At 38.8% G+C, this 22,962-nt stretch overlaps 1 protein-coding gene across 1 annotated transcript in view; it reads left to right on the forward strand.

The window, feature by feature from the left end:
* Nucleotides 1–351: 351 nt before the first annotated feature.
* The window catches only part of EXOC3 (exocyst complex component 3), a 28,145-nt gene continuing 5,534 nt past the window's right edge, over nt 352–22,962 (forward strand). Inside the window, exons 1-10 of the mRNA XM_075705246.1 lie at nt 352–379; nt 3,428–3,612; nt 7,610–7,829; nt 9,836–10,517; nt 14,658–14,775; nt 17,615–17,740; nt 19,288–19,388; nt 20,096–20,206; nt 20,957–21,107; nt 22,460–22,582. Of these exons, the coding sequence (XP_075561361.1) occupies nt 3,469–3,612; nt 7,610–7,829; nt 9,836–10,517; nt 14,658–14,775; nt 17,615–17,740; nt 19,288–19,388; nt 20,096–20,206; nt 20,957–21,107; nt 22,460–22,582 (1,776 nt within the window). The 5' untranslated portion in view covers nt 352–379; nt 3,428–3,468. The remainder of the gene's footprint in view (nt 380–3,427; nt 3,613–7,609; nt 7,830–9,835; nt 10,518–14,657; nt 14,776–17,614; nt 17,741–19,287; nt 19,389–20,095; nt 20,207–20,956; nt 21,108–22,459; nt 22,583–22,962) is intronic.

Genomic DNA, 22,962 nt, shown 5'->3' on the forward strand with positions numbered 1-22,962 from the left:
CGCTCCCTCCTCTCCCGCCGCACCCACAGCCGCCTCGCCACCGGGACGAAGCTCCTCGGGGAGAGCAAGCAGCGGTGCTCCGCGCCCACTAAAACCCCCTCAGCCGCTACGGCTCTTCCAAAGGCTTTTTTTCGGTTACCGAGCCCCCCCGGGCCTTCCCGGGGCCGCGCAGGCGCAGCCCGGTCCCGTGAACAGGTGAGGGAGCCTAACCCGCACGCGCGCCGGCCAACGGCGGCGGGGTGGGGGAGGGAGCGGGGGGGGGGGGGGGCTCGGGGGCTTCGTTCTGCGCCTGTGCGCCCGGCGCTGCGCCGCCTGCCTTCGCCCGGCGCATGCGCACTGGCGGGCTGTCAGCAGCTTCCCGCGGGGCGGGCGGCCGCCGGTGAGTGGCCGCTGCGGCTCCCTCTGGCCCCGCCGCTGGCCCAGCGCCAGCGCCCCGGCCAGGCCAGCGCCTCCCGCCGCCGCCGCCGTCGTCGTCGTGCCCGTGCTCCTGCCAGGCTGTCGCCGACTGTAGCGACCCGAGTCTGGCACAACGGGAAGCGGAGGGGGGACGGGTTGGGCTGGGCCGGGCCGGGCCGGGCCGATCCCGGGAGCCCCGCGGGATGGCGAGTCCGAAGGGGGTGCTGAGGGCTCTTCCGGCGGCGGCCGCCGTCCGCCGGCCTCCACCGAGGCCGAAGGAGCTCGGCGCGGCCGGGCTGCAGCCTCGCCTGCGTGCCCGGGCGCAGGTCTCCGGCCTTTGCCCGGCAGGGACGGGCACCTGCGTCGGTGCAAATAATTCGAGCGGAGGCGCCTCCGCCATGGAGCGGGGCCGGGAGGAGCCGGGCTGCCCGGCGGAGCTGGAGCTGCCGGCCAAGGGCTGCTGCGGCTTCCTCCGAGCTTTGCTTTGGGGGGGGTTGTGCCCAAACCTGGGTGTCGCTGCGCGCCTCTAGCCTGGAAACTCGTTTTTGGAGGGGGCGGGGGCCTCCCCCTGTGAGCCTGTCGTCCCCGCTGGCTCGCTTCTCAGCTCCCGGCCGGAGCTTGAGTCCGGAGGATGAGGGTGTGCTTGCAGCTGAAGCCTCTCCAAGGCTGCTCAGGACTGTCTTTTGTTCGCTTCTTCCAGTGCGTTGCTCTGAAGATGTTTGTGGTTTTTGGCTAGCAGCCTGTGTGTAAAGTTGGCATGGTTTCTTAAAGTTTGCTCTTCCTTTTGAATGGTTAGTCTTTGTGCAACAACCTGTCTACCTCAGCAAGTTAGTATGTAATCAGTTAGGAGATTACAGTATACTGACTACTAATTTTGTTCATGAGGTCTACTTAATGTGCCTGGGTAGTGGCTGTGTGGGTTAAAGCTATCGTAGCTCTATTGAATGTATCCAGAGTTGTTAATAAAAGCGGTAATTCAGCATGAAGCTGTCTACTGCAGATACCATTTCTGTAGTAAATTCATTATTTAAAAGTAATAATTTTTTTTAAAATTGTAGATACAGTCCTGACAACTTGGAAATGGATTGGGCTAAACAAAACTGGAGTATTCATTCGAAAGTGTGAGTGGTAGGAATAGAGCCTGCACCTTGAGTTGTAGAGTAGGAAATCAAACATCATTTGAGGTAAACAGGCCGTTAGTAGAGAAGTGATGGGTATGGTTGCACAGCTGAGGAGGTAAAGCAGGACATGAGTTTACACTGTAGAAATAATTCTGGAATAAGTGCATACTTATGCCTGTAATAGTAAGATACTAGAAGTACAGATCTTGAGATATTGGAAGAAGGAACTTGAGACATAGACTTAGGGTCTTACAGACTAGCTTTTGGGCAAACCTTGCCTGGAATCTTTTTTAACCCTGATAAGTTCTAAAATGACTAATTCTGCTAACGCTGTACTGAGTCTGTCTGGGATGGAGTTAACTTTCTTCATAGCAGCGTGTATGATGCTGTGTTTTGGATTTGTGGCTAAAACAGTGCTGATAACCCACCAGTGTTTCAGCTGTTGCTGAAGGGTGCTTGCACAGTGTCAAGGCTTTCTCTTTTTCCTACTCTGCCCTCCACTCCCCTTGAGTAGGCTGGGGATGGGCAAGAGATTGAGAGGGAACACAGATGGGACAGCTGACCCAAACTGGCCGAAGGGAAATCCCCTACCATATAATGTCATGCTTAGCAATAGAAGATGGGGTAGCGGAAGAAGAAGGGGGGGGGTTTGGTTTCCAGGTTGGCTGTTGTTCAGAGACTGGCTGGAGCATTAGTTTGCCTGTGGGAGGTGGTGAGCAATTTCCTTTGCTTCACTTGTTTTTTGTTTTTTTTGGTTGGGTTGTGGCGGGTGTTTTCACTTTCCTTCACCTATCAAACTGCCTTTCTCTCGACGCATGAGTTTTCTTGCTTTTGGTCTTCCAGTTCTGTGCACTTGGCACAATTCTTCATCAGATCACTATTCTGTTGAGATTAAGTGATGTGCTGGATATATGAATGCAGGCTGCTTTGAAAGTAGTTATCTAATTTCAAGGAATAATATGGATACAAGAGAGTATAATCTGTAGTTGTGGCAGCAGAACCTAAAATGTTCTGTTTGATTAAAAGACTGAAGACATAAAATGTTGGAAAGAATTTGGAAGGAATGAGGAACTCCCAGATGTGTTCCTTGGAGTTTTGTGGACACCAAGTTCTTGTATCTTTGGTGACTGGGACCCTCCCTGCTTTCTGTTAGTAGCTAGCGAAGCTTGAAAGAACAGCTCTGGTTTGATGGCCAGATAATTTTACCTTTTCTGCATACTAGTTTGCATTCATGTCTTGACTTCACTAGAAATTCTGCTGGAGACTTAGGTGAAATACTTGGTTAATTTTTCCCTGCATACCTACACCTCTGATGGACTGATACCGTGAGAAGAACTGAAAACAAGAGTAGGAAATAAAAAAAGTCATCCATCAGAAGTCTAAATGGAAGTGCTTTATAGTTAAGTCTCTGGGTTTAGAGCTTCCACAGCTATGTTTCTCTCCACTTTTGGTAGCAAATTTGACCTATCGCTGCAGGGGGGCTATGGTTCTCTCAGCTCCACCAGATTCTAATTAAGGAAGAGTTAGGATTTTTGCTTGGACTTGCTACAAGATTCCTTTATGCTTGTCTCATTTGCCTTTTAATAGGCAAACCTACTCTAGGATTAGGTAGAATCTGTTTTTTTTAAAATGAAAATTTGCTGTTCTGTTGTTGTTGTCTTTTCTTTTGATACAAACTTACAGAGAGCAAGGTAAATGCAAGAACAATAACTAGAGAACATTTCAGGTAAACTAATGAAACAGTTAAGAGACTTGAGACGTGATTCTTGTAGAATTCCGATTACTGCTCTTTGTAATGCAGTCTAATGATGCTTCTGTCAAGTTGCACCGTTTTTATTGCCAAAGTTAACTCTGAAATGATAGCCATCAAATGAAAAAATATTTTCTAAAAATGTTGTATTTCTTTTCAGTACTGTTAAATTATGAAGGCATTTTGAGGTCCTAATCAGCAATGGAGGAAACGGATAGGGAAGCAGTTGCAACAGCTGTTCAGAGAGTAGCAGGAATGCTTCAGCGTCCTGATCAGCTGGATAAAGTGGAGCAGTATCGCAGGAGGGAAGCTCGTAAGAAGGCCTCAGTAGAAGCTCGACTCAAGGTACAAAGTTTGATAAAGCTGAGTGTCCGTGGTGCAGCATGAATGTACCTTCTTTTTTTTGATTCTGCATTTTCATCCAGATCGTTTTAAACCATGGACTTTATTTTTTCCTCTGTGTCCAAAACAGAAGCTTTGCATCCTGAAAATAATGCAAACTAATGCTGTACATCTTACTGAAATTTTATTCAAACATTTCAAGTGTTCTTACATCCTGTAACTTCTGCAGTTTATCCATGGACAGCTACCCTCATGCTGCGTAGCCTGTCAGCCAACAAACCTTTGTCTTAATGATTGAATACCTATCTTGTAACAAAAAATCGATGATTGCATCTGAAAAAGATCAGTTAGTTTAGTCTCTGACTTTTACATGGGTTTATGGAACACAGCTAAAATCTATCACATTCTTGTCTCTTGCAGAAGTACGCCATGATTTTCCCTGTCCGCATATGTACATGTGAGTGCACACATGCATATGCACACACACAGACTTAGCCTGAAATATGACTAAGGTCATCCTATGTTTAGTGTCTGTATGTTACTGACTTCTGTGTTTTCTTCCTTCACTGGTACTCACTAGCCAACAGTCATTTTAGACTACTATATTACATAATTGGAGTAGAGCCTTAGAAAAGTGTGTTGGGAAATATTTTTGGGTTTAGCAGATCAAAATGGCTGGTATACACTGGATCTAATCTTAATATTTCAGAACAAGTTAGTTTATCTTACAACTATTTGATGGCTCCTTCTTTGTGGGAGTCTGCATGAAGCAGAAAAGAGCCTGTCTTCTTTCACAGTGAAAAAAAATCTGTTAGCAAATTATATATTAATTTTTGTCTGTAGCATAGAAAGGAAATTTTCCTGATGACTTCGACTGGGTTTTTCAGGTTTAAGGCAGGAAGCATATAGTGGAGTCTATTAATAATGGATTGGCTGTTTAGTTACTGTGACCTATTTATAATATAAGAGCATAGTCATTTGCCTACTGGCTGCTTCTATAGACAGTGATGACTAAACATAACTTTGTAAGTTTTGTCAATGCCTAAATCCACTTTATAGCTAGTTTCCTTGTCATTTTCCTTAAGTTAACTTAACTGCAGTCATCTGTAGGTGGTCAGAAATACCTGTTCCAAAAGGAAGTACAATACCCCTTAATGCATTCAGGATGCATTCCTGAAACAGGTGATAGTGATGCAATGGATAGCAGAGCAGTTTTTCCCATAAGAATTACTATAATGGATGGGAGCACAGAAAGGATGTAAGAAATACCCTTGCTCTGTCTTTAAACTGTGTATATGTATGGTGTGGAAGATGGAAAGATAGGATCATCAGCTGGAGGAGTTGGTGACTTTTCAGGTTGGATCACTATTGAAAAACCTCAGCTGCTTCATCTGTGTGAATGAACACATGGTAAATCTTTTAGTGTGAACCTGTTGGTGCTTCTTTCTGAGTGGATGCACTTTCATCTTTGTCATGATCTTCTTCAGATGATTCAAGATAATCAAGTCAATCAAGGGTGAAGGGTAGAAAACCAGGGTAATAGTCGTATGTCACTTACAGGGATGAAGCAGCAGAGGTCTGGAATGGTGTTCTGCCCCAAAAAACCAGTATCTCCTCCAGATGGTTATCCTGCTCCTCTATATCATCTCCCAAATTTTTAGTTATGTCCATTTCTTACATCCTTCTCTTCATTTTTTCCTGGATTATATAAATTCTTAGAGGAAAAACTGCTTTGAAATCTGTCAAACTCATCTGCTTCGTGTGTGTGAGACCGATGACAGTTAGTGAAGCAGTATTTTTAAGGATTGACAGCAGAACTCTGAAATGATGGGTGGATAAGCACCAGCTTGCAGTGTAGGCTGGTACTTCTGGGCAAAGAGCTGCTTGGACTCTATTCCAGGGCCTGAAAAGTTATGAGCATTGACAGCCGTCTTTGTGCACTTAGTCAATGGGAGAGCTTAGGTTTTGGTTTTCTTTCACCCTGAAGAAATACTGTATATGAATCTTAGGTTCCTAGGTCATGGGTTTTCCTGAGTATAAACATGCTTGAATCCTCTACCTTTTGATTCTTAGCTGCTGTGCAATCAGTAATTTGAACCGTAGGGCTCTAGGGAGACCAGGCAGCCAGGATCCTGGTTCCATGGCTTCATGTTGAGGGCTGTCACTTGAAAAGAGATAAAAATGAAGTTTTGAGCCCTGTTACTAGGATGGCTTGGTTTTGTTTTCATTTTTTTAATACAGCAATGGTCAGGCCAGTCTAAGATGAAGATGATTCTAAGGAAGCGAAGTCCACAATACTAGGACATGCCTCGCTCGCTGCCCCCCCACACACACCCTCCCCTGGCCCCAGCTGACTTTTAGAAGACAAACTGAACATGGGTGACTGTCTATTTTTAGAATTTTTCTTGGTTTTGTTTGTGTCAGTGACCAAGATTAGTGATTGTTTCTGTTTAGCATAATCAAGTGTCTGCAAAAGTTAAATAGGCAAAAATTTAAATATGTAATACTTGGAAGATCTGCCTCAGAAGAAATTGAAATAGCAGATCAGAAGTATTGAACATTTAACAGTCATGTGATTTTTTTAAAATACTTTATGGTCAACTTCAGAAGATTGTGTTTAAGTATCATATTGAATGTTTGAGGATCCTAATTACCTCAGTTCCTGTAGGGGGAAAAATGTGTTAATGCAGCAGTTCTGTAGATAGACATTGTATAAAAATGCCTTACCACTGCTTAATTGCACTGAGTCTGACGGGAAAATACAATTTTATCAATAAAATCAGCATGTCATAATTTGAAAGTACATAAATAGCAGTAGTTTAAGAATCACTGCATTTTTCTGGGACTTTCCCAGTACACTTAAAACACAATAAATGTTTTTCATAGTTACCAGGATTTCCTCCTTGGCTTCTAGTATCAGACAAAAAGTTCCGTGACTGCCCAAGCTTTTTGGCCGTAAAAGTATGGCAAAAAATGTGTTTTGAACTTAGCAAAACCAGTAGTGCCTCATTTCTTTACTGGTTGCTTCAAGTCCTTGAGATATGCAACTGAGTTTTCACTGATGCCTTTGGGTTGTCTTTTGAACTCTGTTATTTCCAGTTTCATTTTCCACTCACCTGATTTCACCTTAGTTACATCTTTTTAAAAACACATATATAGAAAACATGCTGTGGATGTGATCTGATTTCTTTCACTCAGATACACACTATAATGCATTTTCTGTAAGGTGTCTGGACTGTCAAATGATATTCAGAACCAATAGCCTATTTGAAGAGTCATTATTTCAAATGTCACCTGTCACAAGAGATATCTGTATCAATAACCTCTCTTTATGACAAAATCTAGTAGTTGGATTGTTGGTCTGGTGGTTGATGTTTCACAGTGTTGAAATTTTACTCAGTTTGGGGATTTGTTGGTTTTTGTTTTGACTGAATTTCTTTGGGGTTTTTTTGCTTTGGGGTATGACAGGCCAGAGGGGGTTTTTATTAGAACATTTCAGAATTTAACTTTTTTTTTTAGAACATTTTCAGTTGCCAGTCAAAATTTGTAATTGCTTTAGTAAAAGGCTTTGTGAATCTGTGCATACCAAGCATTCTGTTGAAACATCTGGATCAGTTTTCTTCTGAAATCCCCCTTTGAAATTAATTTCAGAAGGAAGCACAAAGAAATCTCATTCTGCCTTCCCATGATCCTGGTTTAATGTAGATTTATAAAGGTGACAATCTATCTGCCTAAACTCCTGTGTTAGCTATGTGGGTGAACCAGTTGTATCTAGGTCCTTTAAAACTAGGTACAACTTCAGAACTTCAAAAAAAGAGTATGTGCACGCACACAGAGTAAGTTACACATTTCTAGTAAGCTATAATATTACCTTTTCCATTTTTTTTCCTCTGAAAATGTTAGATGCCGAAATGAAAATGAATTATTGAGAAATGTTGACAATACAGAACTTAAAATGATTAACACAAGTTTGTTCTTTGTCTTTTTGTTTGTATTTAAGGCAGCAATCCAGTCGCAGTTAGATGGAGTACGAACAGGTTTAAGTCAACTGCACAATGCACTGAATGATGTAAAGGATATTCAGCAGTCTTTGATAGATGTCAATAAGGACTGGAGACAGAGCATCAACACCATAGAAAACCTCAAGGATGTTAAGGATGCTGTAGTGCAACATAGCCAACTGGCAGCTGCTGTAGAAAATCTCAAGAACATCTTTTCAGGTAATCTAATGTTCTTTACATCATCTGTCACATACTGAAAGTACTTTAAAATGGTACTAACAGCTGTAAGGTTGTCAAGTAAACCTCACTGGGAATGAAGAATTAAGGAAGAATCACCTACACCTCACATTCAGAGAAGTAGCTGGTAACCATTTAATACATATTGAGTCTAAATTGTGCTGTAAGAACTTCTAGTCTAGCCTATCTCATCATCAAACACAAGTCACAAAGAAGCTTCTTGCTAGCAATCAGTAGCAGGGATAACATATTTAGTATAAAAGACTGAAATAAGCAAGCAACATGTACAGAAAGAAAACTTGGAAAGATCTGGAATGTTGCCAGCTAGTTGGGCACCTACAGCAAGCCTGTTGGGTAAAAATAGTCCCAAATGATTTTTGGAACTGAAAGGTTTTTTTTCAAACAAAGGCAAAATATGAAACAGCGAGATCTCCAGTCAAAGATCCCTTGGCAATCTTTCTCACACAACAATTAGGAGTCTCAAGGATTTACATTAATGTTACAAGTGTAAGTATAAGCTACCTGAAGTTCAGTTTCAACTGTGCACAGTCCTTGCTTCAGAAGCAGGCAGCACAATCACAGAAACCAACTCGTGCATAAAGAAATTGTGCATGGGAGATGCTTCTTTCTTGCACTGCTGCACAACTGCAAAGGTTTGCAAAATTAAGATTAATGTGATATAATGGATATTGTAAAGATCAAGCAAATGGGATTACCTCTGTCCTTTTATGCAGCCTTTTTGGTGCACATTCCATTCCATCTTGAATCAGGGTGAATTCCTTGCCAGGACTTCCTGCTTATAAGTAATTTTAAGAATTTTACCCCTATAATGGGGGCTAAGCCTATCATACCCCTTTGATTTTATTAAAATAGGCTTTTCTCTCCTCTTCTCTACTGATAGTAATTCACAAAATGTACCTATAAAGAAAAAATGTTTCCCAGTCATACCAGGTTGATTTGTTTAATCTCTGTAAGAGTGTACCTAACTGCTACAGTACCAAGTGAGATACGGTGTGCAACTTAAGAAAAAGAGTAGTGTTCACATGCAATGTCTAGCAATAAAAACTTGAGAACAACAAAATTCTGTATATTCCAATGCTGAGTTATTTGGGGTATGTTGTTTTCTTTTACACTGATGAATGCAATTGAGACAATAAGCCTCTTTTCTGGTGTTGTGAGAGGTTCTTAGTGTGAAGCGTCTCTCCAGGATTGTTAAACAGTATGATAACTTTGATCTGAGCAAAACAAATGTTCTATACACCAAGTGGTTTTTGTCATGATTAATGATTGTGTATAACTGTCTTTTCAAACCTTTTTTGGGGCTGCAAGTTTTACCACTAGCTGCCTTTTTTGCAGTGACAATTTTTCTGCGGAGATTTTTCAGTTCTTTCCTCCACAGGATCCTAATCTTCTTCTATGGTATTCCTCAAATACTGAAAATTAGTAAAGAAGAAAAATCTTCTAAACAGTTTAGCAGCATAGGTAATTATCCCTACTCTTCCTTTGGGCCTTAGGCAGGCAAAAACTCTTCCTTCAAGAAGGAGGTAAAATTCAGTATTTTTTGGGTATATGCAGTGTCAGGTTCAACAGGGTAAGTGACTTTTAGTCATGCCAAGTTAAAAGCCCTTTGTATAGGATACAAGAAAGCCAGTAGTGCAATTTGTTTCATAGTAGACTTTCATGGATTTTTTTTTAAGGGGGAGGAGGAGAGAAAATAAATTATGTTCTGTTGGCACTATGATCTTTGTTTAGCCACTGATCAAAATGGAGCATTATAGTTACAGCATATGTAGAATGCATAAAGATATATAGCATTTATTAACAATTTTTGAACACTTCAAAATAATTTCCTTTAAATAATTTCAAAAGAATTGCTACAGCTGTTCTCCAGCTTGTTTCCTAGTGCTTTTATTGTCTTGTATTTATTCTTATTGTGATTTTGGTGTTTTACTCCTTTTGGTTTTTCTTCTTCTTTGCCTTTCTTTCAGTTCCAGAGATAGTCAGGGAGACCCAAGATCTGATTGAGCGAGGGGAACTTCTGCAAGCTCATCGAAAACTGATGGATTTAGAGTGTTCTCGTGATAACCTGATGTATGAGCAGTATCGCATGGACAGCAAAAACACACATGACATGAACCTCATCCATACATACTTTGGGGATATGCAGAAACTTTCTGAGGAGTTGGCAAAGCAACTTTGGATGGTGGTTCAAAGATCTCTCGTTACAGTCCGTCGAGATCCAACCTTGCTGGTTTCTGTTGTTAGGATAATTGAGAGGGAGGAGAAAATTGACAGGCGCATGTTGGACCGGAAAAAACAAACTGGGTTCATACCTCCTGGCAGACCAAAGAAGTGGAAAGAAAAAATGTTCAACATTTTGGAAAGAACTGTGAGCACACGAATTGAAGGCACTCAGGCAGATACTAGAGAATCTGACAAAATGTGGCTTGTGCGCCATCTAGAAATCATACGTAAATATGTTGTTGATGACCTGCTCGTGGCTAAAACCCTACTAGATCAGTGTTTTCCTCCACATTATGACATTTTCAACAAATTGCTGAACATGTACCATCAAGCTTTGTCCACCCGCATGCAAGAGCTTGCTGCAGAGGATCTGGAAGCAAATGAGATTGTTAGCCTTCTAACTTGGGTTTTAAATACATATAAAAGGTAAGGTCCCCTTATCTTTTCTGCTAGCAATAGTTGAGAGTAAGCATGCAAAACAGTTTATGTGCTAATATTTGCGTGTCTGTTAACATATAAGAAGATAAAACAAAGCAGGGGTAATAGTAAAGAACTTGCTGGTTTGATGTTTGCTACACATTTTGCTTTCTGGAAATTGCTCCTTAAAACTCATTTGCATTTTCTAATACGTGATTTTGAGTTGCTTTGTAAGCTTGAAGTTTTAATACAGTTAAAGACCTGCTTGAAACTACAGCCACCTTTGTGTGCCAGTTTGGTGAAATATTGGGAAGAGCAGAAGAGACCGAGAGCTCATCATGTGTGTGAAACAAAATGTTGTTGGCTGCAGCCCCAGAAGATTTGTATGGTTATTAACTTTCTATTGTTCTTTTTTACAGGGGTTGGGTTGGTTTCAGTGTTGCTTCGTTACTGTTGAATGGAAAGAATGTAGTAACTTCCTTCAGGTTTTCTCTCAGAACTGTGTGGTGATTTGTTTATTTAGAAGAATTTCTGCTTACACATTGTCTCCTGTGATACTCTTAAACTATTTTCTTTTAAGTTGTGTGGGGGGGGGGGTTGGGTTTTTTTTTTGGGGGGGGGGGTAACTTAAGCATTATGTCTTTTTTTTTTTTCCATCCTCCAGGTACAAACAGATCAAATAGCAACTGTCTAGTTTTTTCTGGCATGTAGTTACTAGAGCAACTGATTTGTTTGGGGAAAAAGTAATGCTAGCCTTTCTGTGGCTCATGACTGTAATCTTGTTCTCAATAGTTGGCACTGACCCAGAGTCTGTGTTGTGTACACTTTTGCCATCTCACTAATTCAACAAATTGGATGCTTGATAGGTTCAGAGTAGAATACCATAAAGGAAATAGGTGGGAGATAATACTGTTCTGCAGAATTTTTATAATCAGCTTTAAGATTCATTTTGTGTTCAGAACTCTGGGCTTTGCTCTACGCTGCAAAGTTCTCCTGCTTTTCTTCCCTGCAAGGAACAATCATGATCACCCACTAATGCATACTTACATACCTGTGCAGGATGTATGAGAGATGCAGCTACTAATAAGGAGCTGAATTCATTGGCCTTTTCTTCTTTGTTAATAGAAGGCCGGAGGAGTAACTCCACAGTGAATGAAAATCAGAAATATGTGAATCCCTCTACCTATGGGGGCATGGCCTTGGCAGAAATCCTGCTCCCAGGTTCTTTGTTTATGTCCTGGGGCTGATGTTCCAGTAAGGCAATTCTTGGTCTTAACATTGCCCTTCTACCCTTCCCCCAGAAAGTAGAACAGATTGCTATTGAGTTACACAGTTCAGAGCTAAAGCTCTCTCAATCCATGGGTTCCGTCATAGGAAGGTCAAAGGGAGGGAGCAAAGCCAACATTGCATTTGCAAAGCAAACAAATCAGAACAGCATCACTCCTGCTAAAGCAAGTTATGTGGCTCGTAGAACCTGATGGCAGAATCTTGTAAAAGAAGTGAAACAGTGGGAGGAGTAGACATGGTACAAGATAACTGAGAATGCACTTCTCCCCTGTATATCCATGTAACAAGTGTGATGGAAATTGGAGGAAATAGGAAAAAAAATAAGGCTTTGAGTTTCTTTTTTGTCTAAAAAAAAAAAAGCCCGAGAGGGCAGTACAGTAATTGTATTCTTATATATTACAATAAACTGTTATAAAGAGGATGACAATTAGCTGCTGTGTATGTTTGTAGTGGACAGTGGAAGAAGAAATCAGCTCAGGCTTGTGAGTGGGAAAAGTGCTCAAGTGGGATACTTGCAGAGCTTAACACATCTGAGTCACTGGACATCTCTTAACAATAAACAATTCTCTATAGGGATATGTTTATAATAAACTGTGAGGGAGGATATTGGAGGGAACATATAAATTTGTACTTGCGTGTTACAGCTGCACTTCAAAACCAGCTGAGAAAATACTGACCAATTAAGAGAAGCATTGAGGTTTTTTTTTTTCATGTAATGAATTCATAAGCAAGCCATGCATAACTTCTGTTTACAATATTTGCAAGATAGGAGTTTTAAAAGAATCGTGTTGTTCTTTACCAGAGCATGTCTTGGAAGCTGTTTTTAGAACTGTATTCAGCTTCTAGCTGAGAAATAAAGTGATGCTCCAGGTGGAATAACAGCCTTTAATATATGAGTGGGATGCAGTTTTACTGTGCTAGATGAATTTCTCTTTCCTATTTAAGTCAATGAGAGCTTTGGAAACATACTGCTATTACAAAATCTGTACTGGGTTGGGACCAGGACTCTAATCTGTGTTTTAGGGAAAATACAAGTCTTGTTAAGATCCTGATGCCCTTATTCATAACATCATTTTATCACATACTGGTCAAGTGTTGATAAAACTGCTAAGAGTTCACCAACATTGCTACAGACAGCATCGACAATCTTCACTCTAAGGAACAGAAGGGATGGTACTAGATATCTAGCTGGATGCTAGATCTATCTTTGGATCAAGTACCTCTTTTTAACAAGACAGAGCAGGATTGGTGTCATAGGAGGCAGAACAGAAGCTTTCTAAAATGTTAGTTTCCAGATAATACAATTCTGGTTGAAATTTCAACTTGATTATATACTTTTTGTTAAGGGAAAGAACTCTTCCCTACAGTTAGAAGCCTCCTGACAGTTCTAAGAGGGTTGTCTATCACTTCCTTTCCCCCAGAGGGTTGTGGCAATCGGGAAAGAACTTGGGTATAGGAAGAATTTTGTCTTCGGGGGCTAGAGGTAGAACCCTGTGGTCTTTGTTTTGTGGTTTCAGTTGATAAGCTTTGAGAAAGATTTAATGTCTCTGTGGCCTTGTGAAGTAGAGATAATGATGGTGTAATGAGGCTAGAAATATTTTTGAATATGGCACAGTGCCATAAACAGCTTCTCCCATTTCCCCTCAATAAGCCTAGAGTAGGTCCTGCTATTACATGTATTCTTTATGTAAACAGCAAGAGAATGGAATTCAGTTTTCTTAATAGCTTGAGCCACTTAAAATATCTTCAGTCTCTTTTCCTACAGGCTCACAAAGACTCTACACATGTAAAATATTCAGTTACAGTAGCTTTTATAGTTTCCAAAGACAAGAATTTTGGTTTTTTTAAGTAATTAGCCATAGTATGGGGTGGGGTTTTTTGAGCTTTTTTCTCATGATGTGGAAGCACCATTACGCTGACTCACTGCATGTACTCAGAGAACAATTTTAATTTGCAGAAATAGACAAACTAAACACTTGTTTAGGATTTTTTTTATTTGCCGTTTTTTGTAGTTGCCACTGCAAATATAGAATCTGTGGCTTCCTTCTGAAAAGCACACTAGAAATGGAATGTGAAACAATTTATGTTACAATTGAATATATTTCCACCAACTGTTAATAAAGCAGTCTCTGAAGAGTGTGGTTTTGAGCTATTGATTTTTTTGAGCATGAAATATTAAGAGTTCTTGCTATGTTGTATAGCTAATGGTGCTGTTATAATACGGTACCAATGAAGTGCCCTTTTGATTTGGCATGCAGGATGCCACCTCCTCCTCCTTTATTAGGTGTATTCTTTACCACTACAGGAAGCATTGGTACATTTTCTTTTAATATATTTTAGCTTTGGTATGGATGTGATACAAGTAGCAGAACAGAAGCTCTTTTGAGAAACATTGAGGACAGTATTTAGTACTTTTCACTGATCTTTCCCATTCTGATATTTGGAACGTGTAAATTGTCTATCATCACCTCTGAAATTTAAGACATATAAAAATGTCCCCTATTAAGATCCCCAGGTTGAACCAGTTGCCTTTTATTCAGTCTTAAGCAATCGCTAATTCATGTACATAAAAGTTAGAAACACGTGAAAGGGCTGAATATTTAAAATGTCTGTAACTTTTTTTTAATATAAGCTGGGCTATAGCTTTTACAATCTGTTCTTTCTTTTATATAGTTCTCTTTACATTCCTTGTAAATGCATTTATTGTTGCAGTTACTATTAAAAACTCTTTGAAATATATAGATATTGGAAAATTGCCCCTTACAGTGCTCATGCAAAAAAAAGCTGCATAGTGTTTAACTTTTTATCTCATTTTTCTTTACTAATCTGCAATGTCTTTTTTCTCTTTTTTTTTAAACTCAGTACAGAGATGATGGGAAATTCAGAACTGTCTCCTGAAGTGGATGTAAATTCTCTGAATGCTCTTATTTCACAAAATGTGGTAGACCAGCTTCTCAGCAAGTATATGTCAACACTTACGGTGAGTAATAATAATGCAAAGACACGTTTGGATGAGTTTATAGCTGCTTTAGTGCCTCAGTGCTGTTCCTCCATCAGAGGAAACTAATGTGACAAACGTGAACTCAATATCATTACTTTCATAAATTTTCATATACTATGTGTAGGTTTGTTTATAAAGTTATAATCAGATTATTTTATAGGTGTAAATCATGACATTTCAAGGAAGAATTATGCTTTACAGACTGTATTAATCATATTTTATTAGAAAGAAAGGAATTCCAGTGTTCATATGTCTAAATTCATAGTATGTTATACTGTGCTATTATGTTAGGTTATTACTATACTTACAAGCTGCTGAATGCAGCTTGGTCCCTGTAGTAACTATGTCAACATTTGATACAGATGTGATCTTTTCAAGGTAATCAGGATGTTCATGTTTGCCAGTTTGATTCTTTTAACAGTCTTTTTCCTTTCATGCCTGTCAACTGTGTGAGTATAATTTCCTTCTGTGGATGCCATTTCAAGTGCATCTTAAATATAAAGGCATTGCTTCTTGGTTATCCTGAGTCACTGGAAATTGGTCAACTACATGGCAAAGGAATCAGTATGTGATCGTCAGGTGTTTAAATGTATTTCTTTCTAAAGATCCACTGTTGATTGCCTCTGAGGCTGGATATTGGGATAGTTGGAACTTTGGACTTGCTGTTCTTACATTGTTGAACTGAATTCCTACTCCTCCTAAGCTTAGGAGCTCTGGCAAGCAGAGGAGGGAAATTTTTTGCTTCTTTGGATGTGTCAGCTACTAAAATATGTTCAGCAACAGCAACTACTTGGACTTGATACTCAACACGATAATATGAACCGATCTTGTTATATCTCAAGGAAGTTGCCAGTAGAAGCTCTGCTTTGCATTAGCTTTACTAGGACTTTTATGCAAGTTTATTTTTCTGCACTTATCTTTAGGACAAAAAAAACATTGGTTTGTTTTCTCAAGCTACTTTTGGCTTGGCTCAGGAAATGCCTTTGAATTCATTTTGTCCCCTCTTAAGATGAAAAAATATACCTATATTGGTTTTTCAGAAATTTTTTTTCCCTACTTACTGAAAAATATTCTACATTGTTGTATTTATATTCTATAAATAAAATAAAGCAAAGCTGCTATTCTGTTAAATGCAGAGTGGTTTTCTTTTGGTGCTTTTGATTTTTGGCTGTTTCCTCTTTTTAAGTTAGAAAATGCTGAAACTGCCTATTTGTTTCACAGGATTCAGCCTGATCTAATTTTCTACACATCCCCACTTACACTTCTACTTTATTTCTTTTGATGTTGTGTTTAAAGCTGTTTATAAACAAAACATAACTAGTTCTGTTTGGGTAAATGAAAGTATTTCCTAAATGTGACTATCAACTTAAATACTGATGTTTAAGTCAATAAAAATGTCTCATTTTCATGAGAAATAAAATGCTAATAGATTTTAACAGATTTTTAATAGATTTTTTTTTTTCCCCCCAAGTACCTCAGCTTGAAAAAAAGTTCTTGTAAATGATGATCTTACGGTAAAAAATGTTGATGTCCCCTGGGCTGCTGGCTTAAAAGACTAATTCTTCTTTGCAAATCATATCTCATCAGAGCAGTTCCATGCTTATGAGGAAAAAAAGATAGTACCTTGTTTCATGTAATTGAACACGGTACTATACGTACTTAGCAGATACAGCACTTGACAGACTACTCAATGTAGTCAAAAAGAGAAGAAAACTACAGGTCTGTGTTTGGTCAACAGCCTTTCTTGTGCAGGAGGATTGTAGAGCTTTCCGTTTCTTCCTTTATCCTATGTACTGATAGGAGTTTTGATCAAAAGATACTGATTTAATACATGAAAAAATTTAAACATTTAAAACTAAATAAATGTATCCATTTTAGACCTTTTTGCCCTTTCTGTACATGCCTACTGGTCATGTTTTAATTTTGCGTGGTAGGGCAGACTAATATGCCTGTTATACGTTGGAAAGAAATATGAACCTTTAAATTACTAGGGGTTTAACTAAATGTGAACAAAGTAGAAAAGAGGCAGAAACCTTCAACCCTTTGAAAACATAGGGATAATTATTTTAGATAGACAGAAATCAAAGAATCCGATTACATATTTAGCAAACATGCTGGTCTTTACGACCTACTCTTGCATCGATGGACACAGTCCATCGTTGTCTGTGTCATGCAAGTGATTAGAAAACTGGCTTAATCTAGTTATAAAAACAATTGTCCTTGATGTCTGTCTGCTGTATAATGTGTTTGTTGGATGGGAGGAGGGACAACTATTGTGTCTCCATCACTATTTTCTGCAGCATTTAAGTTCCAAGAAACACAACTCATTTAATATAATCCTGGGGGTTTGTCCCTAATGGTAACAAGCATCAGTTTCCTAAAATATAGGTAAAAGGAACTACAAGCAGATAGTGTTAATTTTCCTACATTAAGTATTACCCTGATTTTTCCAGTTGTTGAGAAATTCAGTTTGAAACATAAAGCCTGAGAGTTAATAAATGCTTCCAAAGTTAGTAAACGTTGATTCTGACAAGCTGACTTGCTCTTTGTGTTTGGAATGCTGCCCTTCCAAAATGTGCCTAAGCTTGAGTCAAAGTACATCACTAGTTTACCAGTACTAACCTTTGTCTTTGTCAATGCAGATTTTAATTTGTCTGTTACCTATATCCTGTAGGAATGACAAGAATGGTCAACATTACCTGTTACTATGCCACTCTTCATTATGGAAATGGCTGCTATTCCAAATATTGTAGGGGGGTTTTTTGTTGTCTTAAATTAAAAAATCTTTTATTTTTCTTGGTTGCTTTGTTTAATGTAGTCTAACATAATTGGCTGGCTACGCAAAGCACTGGAGACAGATAAAAAAGACTGGATAAAAGAAACTGAACCAGAAGCAGATCAAGATGGGTACTATCAGACTACGCTCCCAGCTATTGTTTTTCAGGTATAAGAGAATTTGGTTATTCTAAAAAGTCTACAGAAGCAGTACATGGGTTTGGGGGAGTGGAGGGGCAGAGGAGGATAGCCAAACTGTTTGGAATGCCACTGTTTCTATGTCAATTGAAGTATACTTTTTTTTCCTGTGGAGTTGTTAGTTGGAGGGGTTGTTTCTGTTGAGGTTTTTATTTGCCTTTTTCTCTTTAACACTTAGAGACTTAGTTCTTTTTATGTGTAGATTAGAAATGTATTTTTCCCAGCCTATCTAGTTGATATTTGTATATAGTTAACTGCTTTGACTTAGGTCTCTTCATGTAAATTTGTAGCATAAGCCTACCAGATGAGATGGTTGTAAGTTATTAGAATATTGTTTGTATTGTATGGTGCTGAGGTAGTTAGGCATGTATTTGTTCCTATAAATTATTCATTATACAAACATTATACAAAGTTCTGTTGAAGATCAAAAATGTTGCTGTTTAAACACTACTTCAGCTAACATTAATGCCTGTCCAAATTATTAAATAGCCTCAAAACAGAAAAGGTAAGGCTATTTCTAAGATCTTAAAAAAACAAAACAAAAAACACAAAACCAACAAAAAAACCCCACAAACAAACAAAAAAACCCCACCAAACCCCAACCTGCACCACCTTGTTGCTGGTAGTAGAAATGGGAAGTTTTTAAAGTAATCTTTATCAACCAGAAAAATGTCAGCTTAATATGCTCATTTTCTAATTTTTCTTCACAAATATTGTGTTAGGTACCTTCAATGAAAGATAGGTGGTCTCTTCTTCCTGCATTTGTTTCCCACTTTTCTTGTTTTATACCAGGATTTTTGCTACATTCTTTCACATTTGTGTTAGTGCCAAGGTTGATTTCTAAGCCTTTTCAGAAAGTATGTGATGTCAAAGAAACTGATGGCTGATTGGCTCTAGTGTTTTGCTGTCAAAGGCTGCAGTGTTGAGATTCATGTAACTGAAACTTTCAAAATCATCTCAGCGTAAAAGCAGCTCATGTTTCCACCTGGCTTTGTACCCTTCCTTTCCAGTACCCCTCCTCTCAAACACAATTCCCTGTAGGTCACCTAGATCTTGTGGCTAGTTGTGTTTCTAAAGTTTAGGGGTCACTTCTACTTCACTAATGTGAACTTACTACTTTCATACATGGGGATAGCAAAGGAATTCAAGTTATAAGGTTATTCATTACTAGCTGCAGGAGCTGACCCAAGAACTTTGGTCCACTGTAAAGCCAAATTTCTACTGAATTAGAAATATTAAGTTCTTTTTTGCTGAAGAAAGATTGCAACTGTTTTCAGTATCAGGAGAAAACTGCAGCATACATCAGTGGTTGCCAATAATTTATGAATTACACTTATGGAAATAGTGATTTTTAGTTAGCAGCAATTGTCTGGGCTTGTTTGAGGGGGGGAACAAACCAAACCCAAAATGCTTATGTAGAGCTGGTGCTAGTGAAAGTCTCTTAACAAGATAGGTGTTCTGTCTTTGGTTTACCACTGATAAAGGCCTCTCTCTATAACTAAACTATTTTTAACTTAGATGTTTGAGCAGAATCTTCAGGTGGCTGCTCAGATAAATGAAGATTTGAAAACAAAGGTACTTCTTCTATGTCTTCAACAAATGAATTCATTTCTAACCAGGTAACGTACTTTTTAAAATATAAACGCTTTATCCTTGTTGTCAAGCATTGGAACAGGCTGCCCAGAGAGGTGGTGGAGTCACCATCCCTGGAAGTGTTCAAAAAACGGGTAGATGTGGCACTTGGGGACATGGTTTAGTCTAGTCTACCCTTGATTGGTTTAGTGTGGACTTGGTAGTGTAGGTTAATGGTTGGACTGGATGATCTTAAAGGTCTTTTCCAACCTAAACGATTCTATGATTCTATGATCCTACCTTAGCCTCTCTTTGTTCCTACAATTTCAATACTTGTTTTTCCTATGGATGTTTGTTTATTGCTTTGTCTTTCTCCAGTCACATCTATGCCAACCAAGCTTTTCTTCCCTTTCCTGTTCTTGCTTTCTTCCCTCTTTCCCCAGTTTCACTGCAGAAGTTCTGTGCTAGTGAGTGGCACTTTCAGTTCCTCTCTGCAAATGGCTTTGATTTTTGGAGTCAGTTCCACTTCCTTTTATATCTCAAACTCTTATCTCTCTCTCACAAGGAAGACGGAAAACAGCTCCTCGACTGGATTCTGCCCAGAGCAGAGAGACTAAATATCACATGAGCAACAAGCCTTTTATAAAATACTTTTAAATACCTGACAGGCCCTTATGGAGTGTTTGGTCCTACAGGTGTACTTAATTTACTACAGATTCTGTCTGTTTAATGCCATTCCTTTTATATGTTACAGGTACAAAGATGAAGCACAGTTGTATAAAGAAGAACATCTTAAAAATCGTCAGTATCCTCAATGCTATGTTCAATACATGATTGCAGTCATCAACAACTGTCAAACCTTTAAGTAAGTCTGCGTGTTCTTGCAGTGTTGTGAGAAAAAGTAGTATTACAAATGAAATACCGATACTTCATGTTCCCAGGACGTTCTCTTCTTTTGTATACAAAGAGGGTTTCAGTTAAGATAGTTTAGCTGACTAAACAAAGACAACAGGTTTGAATATATTACTGCTTTAAGAGGCAGATATTGTGATTGCTCTTGCCTTTGGCAAGCCAGTGCCCCTGACCAGTGAAAATCCACTTGCTATTCCAAGAATTTAATTGCCAAAGAAAAATTTATCTTCAACTTTCAGAATTTGAAAAAGTAATTTCAGTTAAGTTTGTCTGGGGTCTGCCATCTTCTCTTACATTTGATCTCTCACAGTTCACCTTCAAGCAATGTGATCAAGGTGAACTGAACTGGAGAAAAGTAAAAGTAGAGCTTGCTCTAGTAAGAATATCAAAACAGAAGAAAGAAATCCTTATTGCTCATGTTTCAGTGTTCAGCAATCCAACCCCATGTTGATCTATATCTGCTGCCATTCTCAAGTCTAAAAATTAGCAGTACTTTGTTACCAACATACAAGTAGTCTAGGTCGATCACTCTGAAATCATGCTGGAGAGCAAATTAAGGCTTCCAAAGCAAGCAGCAGGCATTATTTCCCCTTGCAAAAATAAGACTGTCTAGTATGTCTCTTTCTGTGTATGCACTCAAAAAATTCAGTAGCAATGCAACTGTGCATCAGTGGATGATGAAAAGCATTGTTATTTGTCACAGAGAATCTATAATCAGTCTGAAAAGAAAATACTTGAAAATTGAAATGGAAGACACGTTGTCAATCAGTCATACAAGCATGGATGCAACGTTAGACACCATTGCCAAAGAAGGATGCTCTAGCCTGCTAGATGAAGTCTTCATGGATTTAGAGGTTAGAACTTTTTTCCTCAAAAAAACAGAAGTTTTATTTTATAAGGAAAAATAATTCAGGAATGAAATAGTTATGAAGCCTTTTGATTGCAAAATGCCAGTAAACATCAGTATTGTTCTTCACTGGTATAGTTTGCGTGTAGGAGACTGAAAGGTTGCTTAATTATATTTCACAGGATGACTTCAGGCAGGTGCTTTGTATATAGTGAATATTTTCTAGCAGATTGTACTTAGTCTTATACTTAGGTAGTTGAGTTTAAGAATTATTTGGGAAGCTACTGTTGATACTAAGATATCTTCATACAGGTGCAGTACACCTGTAATTAAGACAGTTAATTGACTCTAAAGGTGGGCCCTTTCTGACTGGTAAATTTCCATGTTTAAAAATTCTAGCTTCTTGTATAGAATCCCTCAGGAAAAAAAAATATTTTATTACTAAAAAGAAATTGGGAGTATGGGGAGGGAGGCTGGGAAAGTAGAGAAACGGCGGTGGGCGAAGAAAGATGCTCTGGGACTTGTTAGATTTATAATAATATTTTGAACTAATGTAAATACCTTGAATGACTCACATTAAGGAAGATGTGGGAGCAGTGTTTATTTTAAACTTGGAGCTCTTAAGCAAGACCTTTGTTTCTCATTAACTATGCTCACTGATTATGAGAAGACACTCCATCTACTCTAATGACCATTATTTGAAATTCATTAACCTCAAGCTTCATGTCACTGTTATCACTTACAAAATATCGTGCTCTAATATGTAAAGAATTTTTCCTCTGAGGAGAACAAAGCAAGATGGGTATGTAGATGTAGACAATACTGGAATTATGTATTGTGGAGTTCTGGGAAAGGTATAAAGTGTATAGGCCACCAAGTTTGGTATAGGCACAGGAAGTTTGTGAATCCATGAAAGAGGAACAACTGAGTAGCCAGTAGCAGTTCAAGAAGTCAAAGCATGAAGTTGCATTATCACAACAGTTTAAAAGTGTGTCATATTTAAAACTGGAATCGTCAGCTCTTATGCCAGTTTTGTCCTTGGACCTTAATTTTTTTTATTTAGCATAGACATTTAAATAGAGAACACAACAAAGGATTTTAGAGAACTCATATGAAACAAATGCTCAGGTTAGTGCAGTTGGTTTACATACACACCCAGTGGCGCTGGGTAGCACTCTGTGGCAGCTGTCATTCTGACAACTGATCACATCGTTTTCCTACACTAAGTGCTTATTCCTTTTGAAAGAGTGTAGTTTAGAAATGTATGACACTTAAAATTGTCTTCTATTTTTTGTAACTGCATTGATATGACAGAAGTGTCAAAAATTTCTTCTGATCAATTGTTTGTTACCTTCTCAGCCACATCTCAATGAGCTGATGACAAAGAAGTGGTTGATGGGGTCTAATGCAGTGGGGACTATCTGTGTCACTGTAGAGGATTATTTCAATGACTTTGCAAAAATAAAAAAGCCTTATAAAAAGGTAGGTGCAAAATATTCTAAGATACTTTGCTAATGTACTCTGACTATCGTGTTGGTTTGGAATTTCTGAACACTGAATGGAATTCAGAATTGAAATACAGAAATTGGAATTGATTCATCACTGGAAATGAAAAAGTGTTCATAATCCTATTGCAAAAGTCCGAATCTAGAATTTCTCTCTCATCTTTTTTGTTCACAGCCACATAATATTGTCAAAGACAGATCAGAGTTGCAGGATTTAGTCCAGAAAATGTATTGGCATGTTGCTAGATAGTATTCTTACCAGCTTGTACTTTTCTACATCTCCTCAGAAGTTTGTAGTCAGATAAAATTAGCTCTTCTGAAACTAGTTTTGCTGGCCTGTAATTACATATTTTATAA

This window comes from Pelecanus crispus, chromosome 2 (assembly GCF_030463565.1).
Source record: "Pelecanus crispus isolate bPelCri1 chromosome 2, bPelCri1.pri, whole genome shotgun sequence".
Taxonomy (NCBI): domain Eukaryota; kingdom Metazoa; phylum Chordata; class Aves; order Pelecaniformes; family Pelecanidae; genus Pelecanus; species Pelecanus crispus.